Source organism: Physeter macrocephalus, chromosome 19 (genome assembly GCF_002837175.3).
Source record: "Physeter macrocephalus isolate SW-GA chromosome 19, ASM283717v5, whole genome shotgun sequence".
Lineage (NCBI taxonomy): Eukaryota > Metazoa > Chordata > Mammalia > Artiodactyla > Physeteridae > Physeter > Physeter macrocephalus.
Window position 1 is genome coordinate 49731066 of NC_041232.1, and position 18930 is coordinate 49749995.

The 18930-nt window shown below is 36.6% G+C and overlaps 1 protein-coding gene across 7 annotated transcripts in view; it reads left to right on the top strand.

Annotated features, from left to right (window-relative positions):
- The window catches only part of KIAA1328 (KIAA1328 ortholog), a 393845-nt gene that overhangs the window by 245643 nt on the left and 129272 nt on the right, over nt 1–18930 (top strand). For 6 of the 7 annotated variants that reach the window (XM_024120502.3, XM_028480601.2, XM_028480602.2 and 3 more), the window contains one exon: nt 3077–3184. The exons of the other annotated variant lie outside the window; for it this stretch is intronic. In XM_024120502.3, the coding sequence (XP_023976270.2) occupies nt 3077–3184 (108 nt within the window). The remainder of the gene's footprint in view (nt 1–3076; nt 3185–18930) is intronic. 7 annotated transcript variants of the gene reach the window in all.

Below are 18930 nucleotides of genomic sequence, written 5' to 3' on the forward strand. Positions count from 1 at the left end.
TCCACTGTGTGTGTGTGTGTGTGTGTGTGTGTGTGTGTGTGTGTGTGTGTATCTCACATCTTCTTTATCCATTCATCTGTCAATAGACACTTAGGTTGTTTCCATATCTTGGCTATTGTGATTAATGCAGCAATGACATGGAAGTGCAGACATCTCTTTAAGATACAAATTTCATTTCCTTAAGATAAATACCCAATTGCTAGATCATATGGTAGTTCTATTTTTAAATTTTTGAGGATCTTCCATACTGTTTTCCATAATGACTGTACCACTTTACATTCTCACCAAGAATATATAGGGATTCCCATTTCTCCATATCCTCACCACAATTGTTGTTTCTTGTCTTTTTGATGATAGCCATTCTAACAGGTATGAGGTGATATCTCATTGTAGTTTTGATTTGCATTTCCCTGATGATTAGTGATATTGAGCATCTTTTCATGTACCTATTAGCCATCTGTATGCCTTCTTTGGGAAAATGTCTATTCATATCCTCTGCTCATTTTTTAATTGGATTGTTTGTCTTCTTGCTATTGAATTATGTAAGTTCTTTATATATTTTGGATATTACCCCTTTATCAGATATATGATTTGCAAATATTTTCTCCCATTTGGTAGGTCTCATTTTCATTTTGTTGGTGGTTTCCTTTGCTGTGCAGAGGCTTTATAGTTTGATGTAGTGCCACATCTATTTTTGCTTTTTGTTGCCTTTATTTTTTGTGTCAGCTCCAAAAGATCATCACCAAGACTGTGTCAGTGAGCTTACCACCTATGTTTTCTTCTAGGAGTTTCATGGTTTTAGGTCTTACATTCTAGTCTTTAACCCATTTTGAGTTAATTCTTATGTAACGTGTAACGTGTAAGATACTGGTCTAATTTCATTCTTTCTCACGGGGCTGTCCATTGTTCCCAAAACCATTTATTGAAGAGACTATTCTTTCCCAATTGTGTATTCTTGGTGCCCTGATCAAAGATTAGTTGACCATATATGCAAGGGTTTATTTCTGTGTTTTCTATTCTGTTTTATTGGTCTTTGTGACTGTTTATATGTCAGTTTGTATGTGTGGGTGTGTATACTCACTCATTTGATTTTGTATTTTGATTTAGTATTTTTCTCACTTCTATTTATTTCTGATTTACTCTTTTTACTTCCAGGTTTTTTTAAAATAAATTTATTTATTTATCTTTGGCTGCATTGGGTCTTTGTTGCTGTGTGCAGGCTTTCTCTAGTTGTGGTGAGCTGGGGCTACTCTTTGTTGTGGTGCGCAGGCTTCTCATTGCGGTGGCTTCTCTTGTTGCGAAACACAGGCTCTAGGTGCGCGGGCTTCAGTGGTTGTGGCACATGGGCTCAGTAGATGTGGCTCGCGGGCTCTAGAGTGCAGGCTCAGTAGTTGTGGTACACAGGCTTAGTTGCTCCTTGGCATGTGGGATCTTCCCGGCCCAGGGATTGAACCCATGTCCCTTGCATTGGCAGGTGGATTCTTAACCGCTGCGCCAGCAGGAAAGCCCCTCTTCTAGTTTTATTAAGCTATAATTGGCATACAGCACTGTATAAGTTTAGGGTGTACAGCATGATAATTTCACTTACATACATCATGAAATGACTACCAAGATAAGTTTAGTGAATATCTATCATCTTATATAGATACAAAATTAAATAGAAAAAGTTTTTTCCTTGTGATAAGAACCATTAGGGTTTACTCTCTTAACAACTTTCATATATAATATACAGCAGTGTTCATTATATTTATTATGTTGTATATTACATCCCTGGTACTTGTTTATCTTATAATTGGAAGTTTGTACCTTTTGACTACTTTTATCTAATTCCCCTTCTCCCTACCTATCATCTCTGATAGCACAAATCTCACCTTTTTTTCCTATGAGTTTGTTTCTTTGTTTGTTTTTGAAGTATAATTGACCTACAATACTATGTTAGTTCCTGGTATATAACATAGTGACTTGATATATCTATACATTTCAAAATGATCACCACAATAAGTCTAGTTGTCATCTGTCACCACACAAAGATATTACGTAATTATTGACTATATTCCCCATACTGTACATTTCATAGCCATGTCTCATTTATTTTGCAACTGGAAATTTGTACTGTACCTCTTAATCTCCCTCACCTATTTCTCACCTTCCCTGACCCCTCTCCCCTCTGGCAAACACCTATTTGTTCTCTATATCTATGACTCTGTTTCTGTTTCATTATTTTTGTTCATTTGTTTTGTTTTTTAGAGTCCACATATAAGTGAAATCCTACAGTATTTATCTTTCTCTGTCTGACTTATTTCACTTAGCATAATACCCTCCAAGTCCATCCATGTTGTTGCACATGGCAAGATTTTTTCCTTTTATATGGCTGTTTAATACTCCATTATATACATATACCACATCTTCTTTATCCATTCATCTGTTGATGGACACTAAGGTTGCTTCCATATCTTGGCTATTGTAAATAATGCTGCAGTGAACACAGGGACATATGTATCTTTTCTGTTGAATAATTAGCGTTTTTGTTTTCTTCAGATAAATACCCAGGAGTGGAATTGCTACATCATATAATAGTTCTATTTTTAATTTATTGAGGAATCTCTGTACTGTTTTCCATAGTGGCTACACCAATTTACATTCCTACCAACAGTGCACGAGGATTCCCTTTTCTTCACATCCTTGCCAACACTTGTTATTTGCTGTCTTCTTGATAATGGCCATTCTGACAGGTGTGAGGTGATATCTCATTATGGTTTTGATTTTCATTTCCCTGATGATAAGTGATGTTAAGCATCTTTTCATGTGCTTGTTGGCCATCTGTATGTCTTCTTTGAACAAACGTCTATTCAGATCCTCTGCCCATTTTTTTAACCTGGTTATTTGGTGTTTTAGTGTTGAATTGTATGCCAGTACTGTTTTGACTATAGCTTTGTAATATAGTTTGAAATCAGAGAATGTAATGCTTCCAACTTTGTTCTTCTTTCTCAAGATTTAGCTATTCAGGGCCTTTTGTGGTTCCATACAAATTTTAGTATTGTTTGGTCTATTTCTATGTCTAAATTTATTTTTACAGGTTAAGAACTCAAGCTGTATTTAAATCAAGAGAACTGGTTGCTAATAAAGACATTACTAAACCCCAAGAGCTCAGTCTGGATATGAATGAGAGTGGCTCTGGACCAAGGTAAACTTGGGTGGTCGGTGAAGGCAAAATATGTAGCACACAGATATTAAGGATATGCTTGGTATATATTTATAGCTTCATATTGGTGAATCTAGTTTTCTGATCATATGAATAAATATATTCACAATATAAATTTTTGAAAAATATAGAAAAGTGTAAAGAAGAAAATAAAAATCATTCATAATCCTACCATTCAGAGACAATCCTCTGAGGCCTTTTCCCCTTTCTGTCATTTTCGTAATAATAATTTCTATATCGCAATAGGGATTATGCTTATATAGAATTTTAGTTTTTGCTTTTTTTGGTGTATCCCAGTTTCTGATGTCCTTTTTTATGAAAACTTGATATTAATTCATTTAACAAATATTTATTGTGTGACAACTATTACTCAATATTTATCAATAAGCCTGTTATTGGATAAGGTTTTACTATTATACAATGAATTATGCTTTGAGGAACATTTCTGTACATACATTTTTAACTTTACCTATTTCCTAGGAATAGATTCCTGTAAGCAGAATTACTAGCTTAAAGTATGTATAAATCCTTTTAAGATTCTTGATTCACATTGCCAAATTGCTTTTCATAAAAAGTTAAATCAGTTTACACCCCAAAAATCAATGTTTGAGAATGCTCTTTTCATGAAATATAAAGAATTTTGGGCCAGTATTTTTTCAAATATATTTTTTCCCTATTCTCTTTATCCTCTCCTTTTGGAACTCTGTTTACATGTATATTAGAGCTTTAGTTTATTGTCCCACAGGTCCCTGGCTCTTTGCTAATTTTTTTAAATCTATTTTTCTTTATTCTTTATATTGAATAATTTCTATTGATCTATCCTCAGATTCATCAACTCTCTTCTGTTATTTCTAATCTGCCATTAAGCCCATACAATGATTTTTTTTTAAATTTCAGATGTTGGCTTTTTTGGTTTTAGAATTTCCATTTGGATCTTTGTTATAATTTCTATTTCCCTGTTAAAATTTTCTATTTTATTCATTACAGGTGTGTTTTTTCCTTTAAAATCCTTGTCTGCTAATTCTAACACCTGGTTCATCTTGGGGTTTGTCTCCACTAATTGGCTTTTCTTTTGAGTGTTGGTCACGTTCTTCTGTTTCTTTGTACGTTTAGTAGTTTTGGATTGTTTCCTGGTCATTGTGAGTAACTCTAGAATTCAGTTATATAGGTATATCTCATTTTATTATGCTTCACTTTATCATGCTTCACAAATAATTGTGGTTTTTACAAATTGAAGGCTTGTGGCAACCTTGTGTCAAGCAAGTCTATCTGCACCATTTTTCTAACAGCATTTGCTCACTTTATATCTCCGTGCTACATTTTCCTAATCCTTACAATATTTCTAACATTATTATGATTGTTATTATCATTATTATTATATTTGTTATAGTGATCAGTGATTTTTGATTTTACTATTGCAAAAAGATTATGACTTGCTGAAAGCTCAGATGATGGTTAGCATCTTTTAGCAATAAAGTATTTTTTAATTAAGGGGTTTTTTTTAGACATAATGCTACTGCACATTTAATAGACTACAATATAGTGTAAACATAACTTTTATATGCACTGGGAAACCAAACAATTTGTGTGACTCCTTTTATTGCAATATTCACTTCATTGTGGTGGTCTGGAACCAAAACTGCAGCGTCTTCAAGGTATGCCTGTAATTCTCTGAACAATGTTAATTTTCTGTGTGCTAGTGGGCAGTTAATTTAACTGAACTCAGATTCCAAGCTCTATCTCTCTGGAGTAAGTGGCAGTGATAATCACTATTGAGTTATTTTAACTTTAAATAGGTTGCTTGAGTCTGCCCTGTTCATGTGTAGTTCAGGGGTTAGCCCAAACTGGCAGGGTTGTTGTATAGAATTTGAGGCTTTCCTCTTTCTCTCTCTCCACTCCAAGATTTTTCACTTTTTAGCTACTTTGGTCAGCCTAGACTCTATCCTCTGGTTCTTTAAGCCTACTTTCAGCTAAAAGCCATTAAAAAAAATTGGGAACTCTTCCAGTGCCACTGTTTTCTTTTAAGTGCTAATCCTCTTACAGTTTCTGCTTGCTTTTGGCCACTTTTCAGTGTGTTCAAGTTATTTTTTTCCTCCCAGAGTTTATAGTTGTTACATGTAGATTTGATCCTATAGGAGCTACTCAGCTATTATCAGGAGCAGAACCCAAGAATTCTTATTTTAGCACAATTTTGCCATAATTAATTTTTTAAATTGTGGTAAAATACACATAACATAAAATTTACCATCTCAGCCATTTTTTAGTATACTATTTAATCATAGTAAACATATTTACAGTGTTGTAAAACCAATCTCCAGAATTTTTATCCTACAAAACTGAAACTCTGTGCCCATTAATAACTACTCTTCATTTCCTCTTACCTCCAGCCCCTAGCAACCACCATTTTATTTTCTGTTTCTACACTTTGATTATTCTAGATACATTTAACTGGAATCATACAGTATTTGTCTTTTTAATAAATAAAAATAATTTATTTTTATTGACGTATAGTTGATTTACAATGTTATGTTAGTTTCAGGTGTACAACAAAGTGATTCAGATATATATATATATTCTTTTACAGATTTTTTCCCCTGTAGATTATTACAAGATATTGAATATAGTCCCTGTGCTATACAGTAGGTCCTTGTTGTTTATCTATTTTATATATAGTACTGTGTATATGTTACTCTCAAATTCCTAATTTATCCATCCCTATCACCTTTCCCCTTTGGTAATCATAAGTTTCTTTTCTATGTCTGTGAGTCTATTTCTGTTTTGTAAATAAGTTCATTTGTATCATTTTTTAGATTCCACAAATAAGTGATATCATAGGACATTTGTATTTCTCTGTCTGACTTACTTCACTCAGAATGATAATCTCCAGGTCCATTCACGTTGCTGTAAATAAAAAGAATTTTATTCTTTTTTATGGCTAAGTAATATTCCATTATATATGTATATATAGTGTATGTGCATATATATATATATATATACACACACACACATACACACACCACATTTTCTTTATCCATTCATCTGTCGATGGGCATTTAGGTTGCTTCCATGTCTTGGCTATTGTAAATAGTGCTGCAATGAATATTGGAGTACATGTATCTTTTCTTTCTTTTTTTTCTGTTAATGTTATTTTTATTTTTTAATTTTTATTGGAGTATAGTTGATTTACAATGTTGTGTTCGTTTCAGGTGTACAGCAAAGTGAATCAGTTATACATATATATATATATCCAGTCTTTTTTAAGTTCTTTTCCCATATAGGCCATTACAGACTATTGAGTAGAGTTCCCTGTGCTATACAGCAGGTCATTATTAGTTATCTATTTTATATATAGTAATCTGTATATGTCAGTCCCAGTCTCCCAATTTATCCCTCCCCCTAACCATAAGTTTGTTTTCTACATCTGTCACTCTATTTCTCTTTTGTAGATAAGTTCATTTGTACCCTTTTTTTTAGATTCCACATATAAGCGATATCCTATGATATTTGTCTTTCTCTGTCTGACTTACTTCACTCAGTATGACAGTCTCTAGGTCCATCCATGTTCCTGCAAATGGCATTATTTTTTTTTTTTTGTGGTACGCGGGCCTCTCACCGCTGTGGCCTCTCCCGTTGCGGAGCACAGGCTCCGGACGCGCAGGCTCAGCGGCCGTGGCTCACGGGCCCAGCCACTCCGCGGCATGTGGGATCTCCCCGGACCGGGGCACGAACCCATGCTCCCTGCATCGGCAGGCGGACTCCCAACCACTGCGCCACCAGGGAAGCCCTATTTTGTTCTTTTTTATAAGTGAGTAATATTCCATTGTATGTATGTACCACATCTTCTTTATGCAATCCTCTGTTGATGGACATTTAAGTTGCTTCCATGTCTTGGCTATTGTAAATAGTGCTGCAATGAGTGGTGGAGTGCATGTATCTTTTTGAATTATGGTTTTCTTTTTTGTGTGTGATATCTTTTTGTGTTGTTTAAAATTTTAAATTAATTAATTTATTTTCTTATACAGCACGTTCTTATTAGTCATCAATTTTATACACATCAGTGTATACATGTCAATCCCAATCTTCCAGTTCATCCCACCACCACCACAACCCCCCGCTTCCCCCCTTGGTGTCCATACATTTGTTCTCTACATCTGTGTCTCTCTTTCTGCCCTGAAAATCGGTTCATCTGTACCATTTTTATAGGTACCACATATATGCATTAATATACAATATTTGTTTTTCTCTTTCTGACTTCACTCTGTATGACAGTCTCTAGGTCCATCCACATCTCTACAAATGACCCAATTTCATTCCTTTTTATGGCTGAGTAATATTCCATTGTATATATGTACCACATCTTCTTTATCCATTAGTCTGTCGATGGGCATTTAGGTGGTTTCCATGACCTGGTTATTGTAAATAGTGCTGCAATGAACATTGGGGTGCATGTGTCTTTTCTAATTATGATTTTCTCAGGGTATATGCCCAGTAGTGGGATTGCTGGGTCATATGGTAATTCTATTTGTAGTTTTTTAAGGAACCTCCATACTGTTCTCCATAGTGGCTGTATCAGTTTACATTCCCACCAACAGTGCAAGAGGGTTCCCTTGTCTCCACACCCTCTACAACATCTGTTGTTTGTAGATTTTCTGATGATGCCCGTTCTAACCGGTGTGAGGTGATACCTGATTGTAGTTTTGATTTGCATTTCTCTAATAATTAGTGATGTTCAACATCTTTTGATGTGCATTTTGGCCATCTATATGTCTTCTTTAGAGAAATGTCTATTTAGGTCTTCTGCCCATTTTTTGATTGGGTTGTTTGTATTTTTGATATTGAGCTTTATGAGCTGTTTGTATATTTTGGAGATTAATCCTTTGTTGGTCATTTGTTTGCAAATATTTTCTCCCATTCTGTAGGTTGTCTTTTCATTTTGTTTATGGTTTTCTTTGCTGGGCAAAAGCTTTTAAGTTTAATTAGGTCCTGTTTGTTTATTTTTGTTTTTGTTTCCATTACTCTAGGAGACAGATCCAGAAAGATATTGCTGCGATTTATGTAAGAGAATATTCTGCCTGTTTTCCTCTAAGAGTTTTATAGTATCCAGACTTACATTTAGGTCTTTGATCCATTTTGAGTTTATTTTTGTGTATGATGTTAGAGAATGTTCTAATTTCATTCTCTTACATGTATTTGTCCAGTTTCTCCAGCACCACTTATTGAGGAGACTGTCTTTTCTCCATTGTATATTCTTGCATCCTTTGTCATAGATTAACTGACTGTAGGTGCATGGGTTTATTTCTGGGCTTTCTATCCTGTTCCATTGATCTATATTTCTGTTTTTGTGCCAGTACCATTCTGTTTTGATTACTGTAGCTTAGTCTGAATTCACGGAGCCTGATTCTTGCATCTTCATTTTTCTTTCTCAAGGTTACTTTGTCTATTCAGAGCCTTTTGTATTTCCTACAAATTGTAAAATTTTTTTGTTCTAGTTCTGTGAAAAATGCCATTAGTAATTTGATAGGGATTGCATTGAATCTTAGATTACCTTGGGTAGTATAGTCATTGTGATGATATTAAATCTTCCAACCCAAGAACGTGGTATAACTTTCCATCTGTTTGTGTCATCTCTGATTTCTTTCATCAGTGTCTTATAGTTTTCAGAATACAGGTCTTTTGTCTCCTTAGGTAGGTTTATTTTTAGCTATTTTATCCTTTTTGATGCAATGGTAAATGGAATTGTTTCCTTAATTTCCCTTTCTGATCTTTCACTGTTAATGTATAGAAATACTACAGATTTCTGTTTATTAATTTTGTATCCTGCAACTTTACCAAATTCATTGATGAGCTCTAGCAGTTTTCTGGTAGCATCTTTAGGATTTTCTGTTTTATATATGTACATTTATTTATTTTATTGATTTTATTTTTGGCTGCATTGGGTCTTCACTGCTGCACTCAGGCTTTCTCTAGTTGCAGTGAGCGGGGCTACTCCTTGTTTCAGTGCAAGGGCTTCTCATCGTGGTGGCTTCTCTTGTTCTGAAGCACAGGCTCTAGGTGCACGTGCTTCAGTAGTTGTGGCTTGTGGGCTCTAGAGCACAGGCTCAGTAGCTGTGGCGCATGGGCTTAGTTGCTCCATGACATGTGGGATCTTCCTGGACCAGGACTTGAACATGTGTCCCCTGCATTGGCAGGAGGATTCTTAACCACTGTGCCACCAGGGAAGCCCCAGGATTTTCTATGTATAGTATGATGTCATCTGCAAACAGTGATCGTTTTATTTCTTCTTTTCCAATTTGGATTCATTTTATTTATTTTTCTTCTGTGATTGCTGTGGCTACGACTTCTGAAACTATGTTGAATAAAAGTGAGAGTGGGCATCCTTGTCTTTTTCGTGATCTTAGAGGAAATGCTTTCAGCTTTTCACTGTTAAGTATGATGTTAGGTGTGTGTTTGTCATATATGGCCTTTGTCATGTTGAGGTAGGTTCCCAGTATTTGTCTTTTTATGACTTGCTATAGTTTAATTTAATTTTATTACTATTAAATCAAGCATGTACATAGTTTAAAAAGTCAGTTGTTCAACAAGGTTTATGCAAAAATTGTGGCCTCCTCTACAACTCCTACCTACTCCCAATTTCCACTCTTTAGAGATAAAAGTTTTTACTGTTTTAGATATGTTTTAATCTGTTTATTCTACTATTTGTATCCATATTTTTTAACATCAGATTTAAGTAGCATTAAGTATTGACTTTCTGCTATGAAAGATGACTTAGCTCTCACAGATAACGATCTACATGCTGTCTCCCTCTTTTCTCCTTTTTCCCTCCCTTCCTTCTTCTCGCTCCTTCTCTCTTCCCCTTCCTCTATCTCTAACATACATACTCACACACACGCTATTTCCTTTCTTCTGTCTTCTCAATATAGCTCAATATAGCTATCACAATTTGTTTACAATAAAACTATAGATAATTTCTACACAGCTAAGCCATCTACTATATAATTATTAAATTTAATTTTTATATAATAAGTTGTTTTTTCCAGAGTTTAGAAAAGCCTTGTTTAATTTTCCATGCACTCATTAATTTTTTAATTCACTCAAATATTTATAAAGTTTCCCACCACGTGCTAGCCACTTTCTAGACTTTGGGGGAATATAGCAGTAAACAAAACACCAAAGTTTCTGGCCTCAGAATTCTTGTGTCTTTCCATTTACAAACTCACCCAAAAAAAAGTATAATTATCTGAATATATTAGATATATCAGTTTTTCTGTCATATCTCTTCATTTTTTAAAATATATCCTCTTGGAGCCCTCCATGATTCTGCTCTAGTCTGGTTTTTCTCTAAGCTTGCTATTTAGAGATTTCATCCTGAAATTTTCCTTATCCATCATCCTGGAAATTTTCTTTAATTTTCTCGCTATCCTCCTCTTTTGCTGGGTCACATGTCCTCTTTTAGGTTTATACTTATCTTCCTGAATCATGTCCTTCAATAGCTTACTGACAAGGAGTACAGAGGCAACAAATTTTTTGAGACTTCACGCCCCTGGAAAGTGCCTTACATGTATCTTCACATTTAATGTATAGTTCAGCTGCATATAGAATTCTTGGTTGGTAATTAATTTTCCTCAGAAGAGAATGAAGGTTATGTTCCATTATCTTCTAATTTCTAGTGTTGGCATTAAGAAGTTTGGTGCAGTTTGATTCTTTCTTTTTTTTTTGAATTTTCTTTTTTTAATACAGCAGGTTCTTATTAGTTATCTATTTTATCCCTCTTAGTATATATATGTCAATCCCAATCTCCCAATTCATCCCACCACCACTACCCCACCCTCCCGACTTTCCCCCCTTGGTGTCCATACATTTGTTCTCTACATCTGTGTCTCTCTTTCTGCCTTGCAAACCTGTACCATTTTTCTAGATTCCACATATATGCGTTAATATCTGATATTTGTTTCTCCCTTTCTGACTTACTTATGTGTCTTTTTGAATTCTGGTTTTCTCTGGGTATATGCCCAGTAGTGGGTCATATGGTAATTCTATTTCTAGTTTTTTAAGGAATCTCCAAACTGTTCTCCATAGTGGCTGTATCAGTTTACATTCCCACCAACAGTGCAAGAGGGTTCCCTTTTCTCCACACCCTCTCCAGCATTTGTTGTTTGTAGATTTTCTGATGATGCCTATTCTAACCGGTGTGAGGTGATACCTAATTGTAGTTTTGATTTGCATTTCTCTAATAATTAGTGATGTTGAGCATCTTTTCATGTGCCTCTTAGCCATCTGTATATCTTCTTTGGAGAAATGTCTATTTAGGTCTTCTACCCATTTTTTGACTGGGTTGTTTGTTTTTTTAATGTTAAACTGCATGAGCTATTTATGTATTTTGGAGATTAATCCCTTGTCCATTGATTGATTTTCAGATATTTCCTCCCATTCTGAACGTTGTCTTTTCATCTTGTTTATAGTTTCCTTTGCTGTGAAAAGCTTTTAAGTTTCATTAGGTGCCATTCATTTATTTTTGTTTTTATTTCCATTACCCTAGGAGTTGGGTCAAAAAAGGTCTTGCTGTGATTTATGTCAGAGTGTTCTTCCTATGTTTCCCTCTAAGAGTTTTATAGTGTCCACTCTTACACTTAGGTCTTTAATCAGTTTATTTAGGTGTATGGTGTTAGGAAGTGTTCTAATTTCATTCTTTTACATGTAACTGTCCAGTTTTCCCAGCACCACTTATTGAAGAGGCTGTCTTTTCTCCATTGTATATCCTTGCCTCCTTTATCAAAGATAAGGTGACCATATGTGTGTGGGTTTATCTCTGGGCTTTCTATCCTGTTCCATTGATCTATATTCCTGTTTTTGTGCCAGTACCATATTGTCTTGATTACTGAAGTTAGGGAGTCTGATTCCTCCAGCTCTGTTTTTTTTTACCTCAAGATTGCTTTGGCTATTCAGGGTCTTTTGTGTCTCCATACAAATTTTAAGATTTTTTGTTTTAGTTCTGTAAAAAATGACATTTGTAATTTGAGAGGGATTGCATTGAATCTGTAGATTGCTTTAGGTAATATAGTCATTTTCACCATATTGATTCTTCCAGTCCAAGAACGTGGTATATCTCTCCATCTGTTTGTGTCATCTTTAATTTCTTTCATCAGTGTCTTATAGTTTTCTGAGTACAGGTCTTTTACCTTCTTAGTTAGGTTAATTCCTAGGTATTTTATTCTTTTTGTTGCAGTGGTGAATGGGATTGTTTCCTTGAATTCTCTTTCTGATCTTTCATTGTTAGTGTACAGGAATGCAAGAAATTTTGTATCCTGCAGCTTTACCAAATTCATTGATTAGCTTTAGTAGTTTTCTGGTGGCCTCTTTAGGATTATCTATGTATGGTATCATGTCATCTGCAAACAGTGACAGTTTTACTTCTTGTTTTCCAATTTCTATTTCTTTTATTTCTTTTCTTCTCTGGTAGCCATGACTAGGACTTCTAAAACTATGTTGAGTAATAGTGGCAAGAGTAGACATCTTTTTCTTGTTCCTGATCTTAGAGGAAATTCTTTCAGTTTTCACCATTGAGAATGATGTTTGCTGTGGGTTTGTCATATATGGCCTTTATTATGTTGAGGTAGTTTCCCTCTGTGCCCACTTTCTGGAGAGTTTTTATCATAAATCAGTGTTGAATTGTGTCCAAAGCCTTTTCTGCATCTATTGAGATGATCATATGGTTTTTCTTCTTCAGTTTGTTAATGTGGTGTATCATATTGATTGATTTGCATATATTGAAGAATCCTTGCATCCCTGGATAAATCCCACTTGATCATGGTGTATGATCCTTTTAATATGTTGTTGGATTCTGTTTGCTAGTATTTGGCTGAGGATTTTTGCATCTATATTCATCAGTGATATTGGTCTATAGTTTCCCTTTTTGTCGTATCTTTGTCTGGTTTTGGTATCAGGGTGATTGTGGCCTCGTAGAATGAGTTTGGGAGCGTTCATCCCTCTGCAATTTTTTGGAAGAGTTTGAGAAGGATGGATGTTAGCTCTTCTCTAAATGTTTGGTAGAATTCGCCTGTAAAGCCATGTGGTCCTGGACTTCTGTTTGTTGGGAGATTTTTAATCACAGTCTCAATTTCGTTACTTGTGATTGGTCTGTTCATATTTTCTATTTCTTCCTGGTTCAGCCTTGGAAGGTTATACGTTTCTAAGAATTTGTCCATTTCTTCCAGGTTGTCCATTTTATTGACATAGAGTTGCTTGTAGTAGTCTCTTAGGATGCTTTGTATTTCTGTGGTGTCCATTGCAACTTCTCCTTTTCATTTCTAATTTTATTGATTTGAGTCCTCTCCCTCTTTTTCTTGATGAGTCTGGCTAAAGGTGTATCAATTTGTTTATCTTCTCAAAGAAGCAACTTTTAGTTTTATTGATGTTTGCTATTATTTTCTCTGTTTCTATTTCATTTATTTCTGCTCTGATCTTTATGATTTCTTTCCTTCTACTAACTTTGGGTTTTCTTTGTTCTTCTTTCTCTCATTCCTTTAGGTGTAAGGTTAGATTGTTTATTTGAGATTTTTCTTGTTTCTTGAGGTAGGATTGTATTGCTGTAAATTTCCCTCTTAGAACTGCTTTTACTGCATCCCATAGGTTTTGGATCATCATGTTTTCATTGTCATTTGTCTCTAGGTATTTTTTGATTTCCTCTTTGATTTCTTCAGTGATTTTGGTTATTGTTTAGCCTCCGTGTGTTTGTGTTTTTCATGTTTTTTCCGTGTAATTTATTCTAATCTCATAGCATTGTGGTCAGAAAAGATTCTTGAACAGATTTCAGTTTTCTTAATTTTACCAAGGCTTGATTTGTGACCCAACATCTGACCTATCCTGGAGAATGTTCCATAAGCACTTGAGAAGAAAGTGTAATCTACTGTTTTCAGATGGAATGTCCTATAAATATCAATTAAATCTCTCTGGTCTATTGTGTCATATAAAGCTTGTGTTTCCTTATTATTAATTTTCTGTCTGCATGATCTGTCCATTGGTGTAAGTGAGGTGTCAAAGTCCCCCACTATTATTGTGCTACTATCGATTTCCTCTTTTATTGCTGTTAGCGTTTGCCTTATGTATTGTGGTGCTCCTATGTTGGGTGCATATATATTTATAATTGTTATATCTTCTTCTTGGATTGATCCCTTGATCATTATGCAGTGTCCTTCCTTGTCTCTTGTAACTTTCTTTATTTTAAAGTCTGTTTTATCTGATATGAGTATTGCTACTCCAGCTTTCTTTTGATTTCCATTTACATGGAATTTCTTTTTCCATCCCCTCACTTTCAGTCTGTATGTGTCCCTAGGTCTGAAGTGGGTCTCTTGTAGACAGCATATATGTGGGTCTTCTTTTTGTATCCATTCAGGCAGCCTGTGTCTTTTGGTGGGAGCATTTAATCCATTCACATTTAAGGTAATTATTGATATGTATGTTCCTATTACCATTATCTTAATTGTTTTTGGTTTGTTTTTGTAGGCCCTTTTCTTCTCCTGTGTTTCCCACTTAGAGAAGTTCCTTTAGCATTTGTCGTAAAGCTGCTTTGGTGGTGCTGAATTCTCTTAACTTTTGCTTGTCTGTATAGCTCTTGATTTCTCCGTTGAATCTGAATGAGATCCTTACTGGGTATAGTAATCTTGGTTGTAGGTTATTCCGTTTCATCACTTTAAATATATTGTGCCACTCCCTTCTAGCTTGTAGAGTTTCTGCTGAAAAATCAGCTGTTAACCTTATGGGAGTTCCCTTGTATGTTATTTGTCGTTTTTCCCTTGTTGCTTTTAATAATTTTTCTTTGTCTTTAATTTTTTTCAGTTTGATTACTGTGTGTCTTGCTGTGTTCCTCCTTGGGTTTATCCTGTATGGGACTCTCTGCGTTTCCTGGACCTGGGTGGCTATTTCCTTTCCCATGTTAGGGAAGTTTTCGACTATAATCTCTTCAAATATTTTCTCAGTTCCTTTCTCTCTCTCTTCTCCTTCTGGGACTTCTATAATGCGAATGTTGGTGCATTTAATGTTGTCCCAGAGGCCTCTTAAGTTCTCTTCATTTCTTTCCATTCTTTTTTCTTTATTCTCTTCTGCAGCAGTGAATTCCACCATTCTGTCTTCTGGGTCACTTATCGGTTCTTCTGCCTCAGTTATTCTGCTATTAATTCCTTCTAGTGTATTTTTCATTTCAGTTATTGTATTGCTCATCTGTGTTTGTTTGTTCTTTTATTCTTCTAGATGTTTGTTCTTTAATTCTTCTAGATCTTTGTTAAACATTTCTTACATCTTCTCGATCTTTTCCTCCATTCCTTTTCCGAGTTCCTGGATCATCTTCACTATCATTATTCTGAATTCTTTTTCTAGACGGTTGCCTATCTCCACTTCATTTAGTTGTTTTTCTGGGGTTTTGTTCCTTCATCTGGTACACAGCCCTCTGTCTTTTCATCTTGTCTATCTTTCTGTGAATGTGGTTTTCGTTCCACAGGCTGCAGGATTGTAGTTCTTGCTTCTGCTGTCTGCCCTCTGGTGGATGAGGCTATCTGTGAGGCTTGTGCAATCTTCCTGATGGGAGGGACTGGTGGTGGGTAGAGCTGACTGTTTCTCTGGTGGGCAGAGCTCAGTAAAACTTTAATCTGCTTGTCTGGTTATGGGTGGGGCTGAGTTCCCTCCCTATTGGTTGTTTGGGCTAAGGTGACCCATCACTGCAGGCTACGGGCTCTTTGGTGGGGCTAATGGAGGGCTCATGCCAAGGAGTAGTTCCCAGAACTTCTGCTGCCAGTGTCCTTGTCCTCACGGTGAGCCACAGCCACCCCCAGCCTCTGTAGGAGACCCTTCAACACTAGCAGGTAGGTCTGGTTCAGTCTCCTGCGGCATGACTGCTCCTTCCCCCGGGTCCTGATGGGCACACTACTTTGTGTGTGACCTCCAAAAGTGGAGTCTCTGTTTCCCCAGTCCTGTTGAAGTCCTACAGTCAAATCCCTCTAGCCATCAATGTCTGATTCTCTGGGAATTCCCCCTTCCGTTGCCAGAGCGTGAATGTGGTTTTCGTTCCACAGGCTGCAGGATTGTAGTTCTTGCTTCTGCTGTCTGCCCTCTGGTGGATGAGGCTATCTGTGAGGCTTGTGCAATCTTCCTGATGGGAGGGACTGGTGGTGGGTAGAGCTGACTGTTTCTCTGGTGGGCAGAGCTCAGTAAAACTTTAATCTGCTTGTCTGGTTATGGGTGGGGCTGAGTTCCCTCCCTATTGGTTGTTTGGGCTAAGGTGACCCAGCACTGCAGGCTACGGGCTCTTTGGTGGGGCTAATGGAGGGCTCATGCCAAGGAGTAGTTCCCAGAACTTCTGCTGCCAGTGTCCTTGTCCTCACGGTGAGCCACAGCCACCCCCAGCCTCTGTAGGAGACCCTTCAACACTAGCAGGTAGGTCTGGTTCAGTCTCCTGCGGCATGACTGCTCCTTCCCCCGGGTCCTGATGGGCACACTACTTTGTGTGTGACCTCCAAAAGTGGAGTCTCTGTTTCCCCAGTCCTGTTGAAGTCCTACAGTCAAATCCCTCTAGCCATCAATGTCTGATTCTCTGGGAATTCCCCCTTCCGTTGCCAGAGCCCCAGGTTGGGAAGCCTGATGTGGGGCTCAGAACCTTCACTCCAGTGGGTGGGCTTCTGTGGTATAATTGTTCTCCAGTTTGTGAGTCACCCACCCAGCAGTTATGGGGTTTGTTTTTATTGTGATTGTGCCCCTCCTACTTTTGTCTTTGGATGTGGGGTATCTTTTTTGGTGAGTTCCAGTGTCTTCCTCTCAATGATTGTTCAGCAGTTAGTTGTGATTCCAGTGCTCTCACAAGAGGGAGTTCGTTATCTTTTTTATGTTACCCATTTTCCATGGACACTATAAGAATCTTATCTTTCTCTGCATTGCTGTAAAAATTATTGCCAGTGTGCATCAGTTGGGCCTTTTTTCATTCATTATGCTATTAGCCAGATGTTTAATCTCTTGGAATCTCTCGTTTTCTTATTTTTTCTCTCATCTTTCATATCTGTCTTTTTTTCCTACTTTCTAGAAGACTTCCTGAACTTTATTTTTTTAACCCTTCTGTTAAATTTTTTACTGCTATGATTTCCAAGAACATTTTATTCTGTAATTAAAAAATATGAGAACCTATGCTTATTGCAATATTTTTTCTTATCTCTGAGGGTATTAATAACAGTTTTTAAAGTTTCTTTTTTTTAACAGTTGTTGTCTATTTTCACCAAGTTCAAGTTTCCTTTTTCCACACATGTCTGATGATCTATTTATATTTGCAAACGAAATGGTGAAAAGCTATTGAAAGTTCTCAGTATATATAAGCAGGGCTTGTCAACTGATAGATTTCACTGTGCGGTGATTATGTAGGGACCCTGGGACTCCCCTGCCTGTTAGTAGTGGTGGGTCTTTTCTGTTAGGTGATTAATTTTCCTAGGCATAAACCTTCTGTCTGGTTGGGAACAAAGAATGGGAACATTATATAAGCTTGGCTGCTAATATGGGGAGCTCAGTGCAGGAAGAGGAATGAGACCCATCGCTCATTATGTAGGCTTTTACTTAATACCCCTTTTAACTCTATGGTATTTCTGCCTTCAACTGTATTTTAGACCCCTAAGACCAGAGTCAGTCTGATTCAACCACTCTAGGGAGATAAGCCTCCATTCTTAACAAGATGGAAAGAGATAGTTGACTGGCTCTGGAGATAGAGGAGGGTATCTTGGATTTTTACTGCTATACATACTTCCATCCATCCATGCTTTCATTCCCACGTGCAGCCCTACTTGTTTCCTTCAATCTCTGAGCCTGTCAGGAGTTCTCTGGCATGTTTCATCTTAACACCCTCCTCCATTTCAGCCGGCCAATATTTCAGTTTTGATTTTTCGGGTTGGATAATTGAGTTTGAACTTATATGTCTTATTTCCAGGCTTTTAAAATTTTGCAACATCTCTTGTTTGTTGTCCTTTCCTCTTTATTTTTCTGCAACCACATTGTTTTATGTCTTTTTTTATTCTTTTTTTTTTTTTTTTTTTGTGGTATGCGGGCCTCCCTCTGCTGCGGCCTCTCCCGTTGCGGAGCACAGGCTCCGGATGCGCAGGCCCAGGGGCCATGGCTCACGGGCCCAGCCGCTCCGCGGCATGCGGGATCCTCCCAGACCGGGGCGCGAACCCGGCTCCCCTGCATCGGCAGGCGGACGCGCAACCATTGCGCCACCAGGGAAGCCCATTTTTTTATTCTTTTACAATTATTTGAGAGGTGTCATAAAAGAATAGTGGTTTGTTTTCAATCAGCCATGTAAATTGGCTCTCCAATGTTGATTTGTATAATTAAGCAATATTTGGGAGTTTAATAGGTACCAAAATGGAATTTGCAATTATTCAATATTCATTTAAGCTGAATGTTTTTCTATGTATTTATTAACCCTTTGTGTTTCTTTGTAGAATTTTTATTTCCTGACTATATCCACATTTTCCATGTATGGGTATTATATTCCTTCTTTAGTTGATGTGTAAGAACTTTTTATTGTATATATATATTTTTAACATCTCTATTGGAGTATAACTGTTTTACAATGGTGTGTTAGTTTCTGCTTTACAACAAAGTGAATCAGTTATACATATACATATGTTCCCATATCTCTTCCCTCTTGCATCTCCCTCCCTCCCACCCTCCCTATCCCACCCCTCTAGGTGGTCACAAAGCAC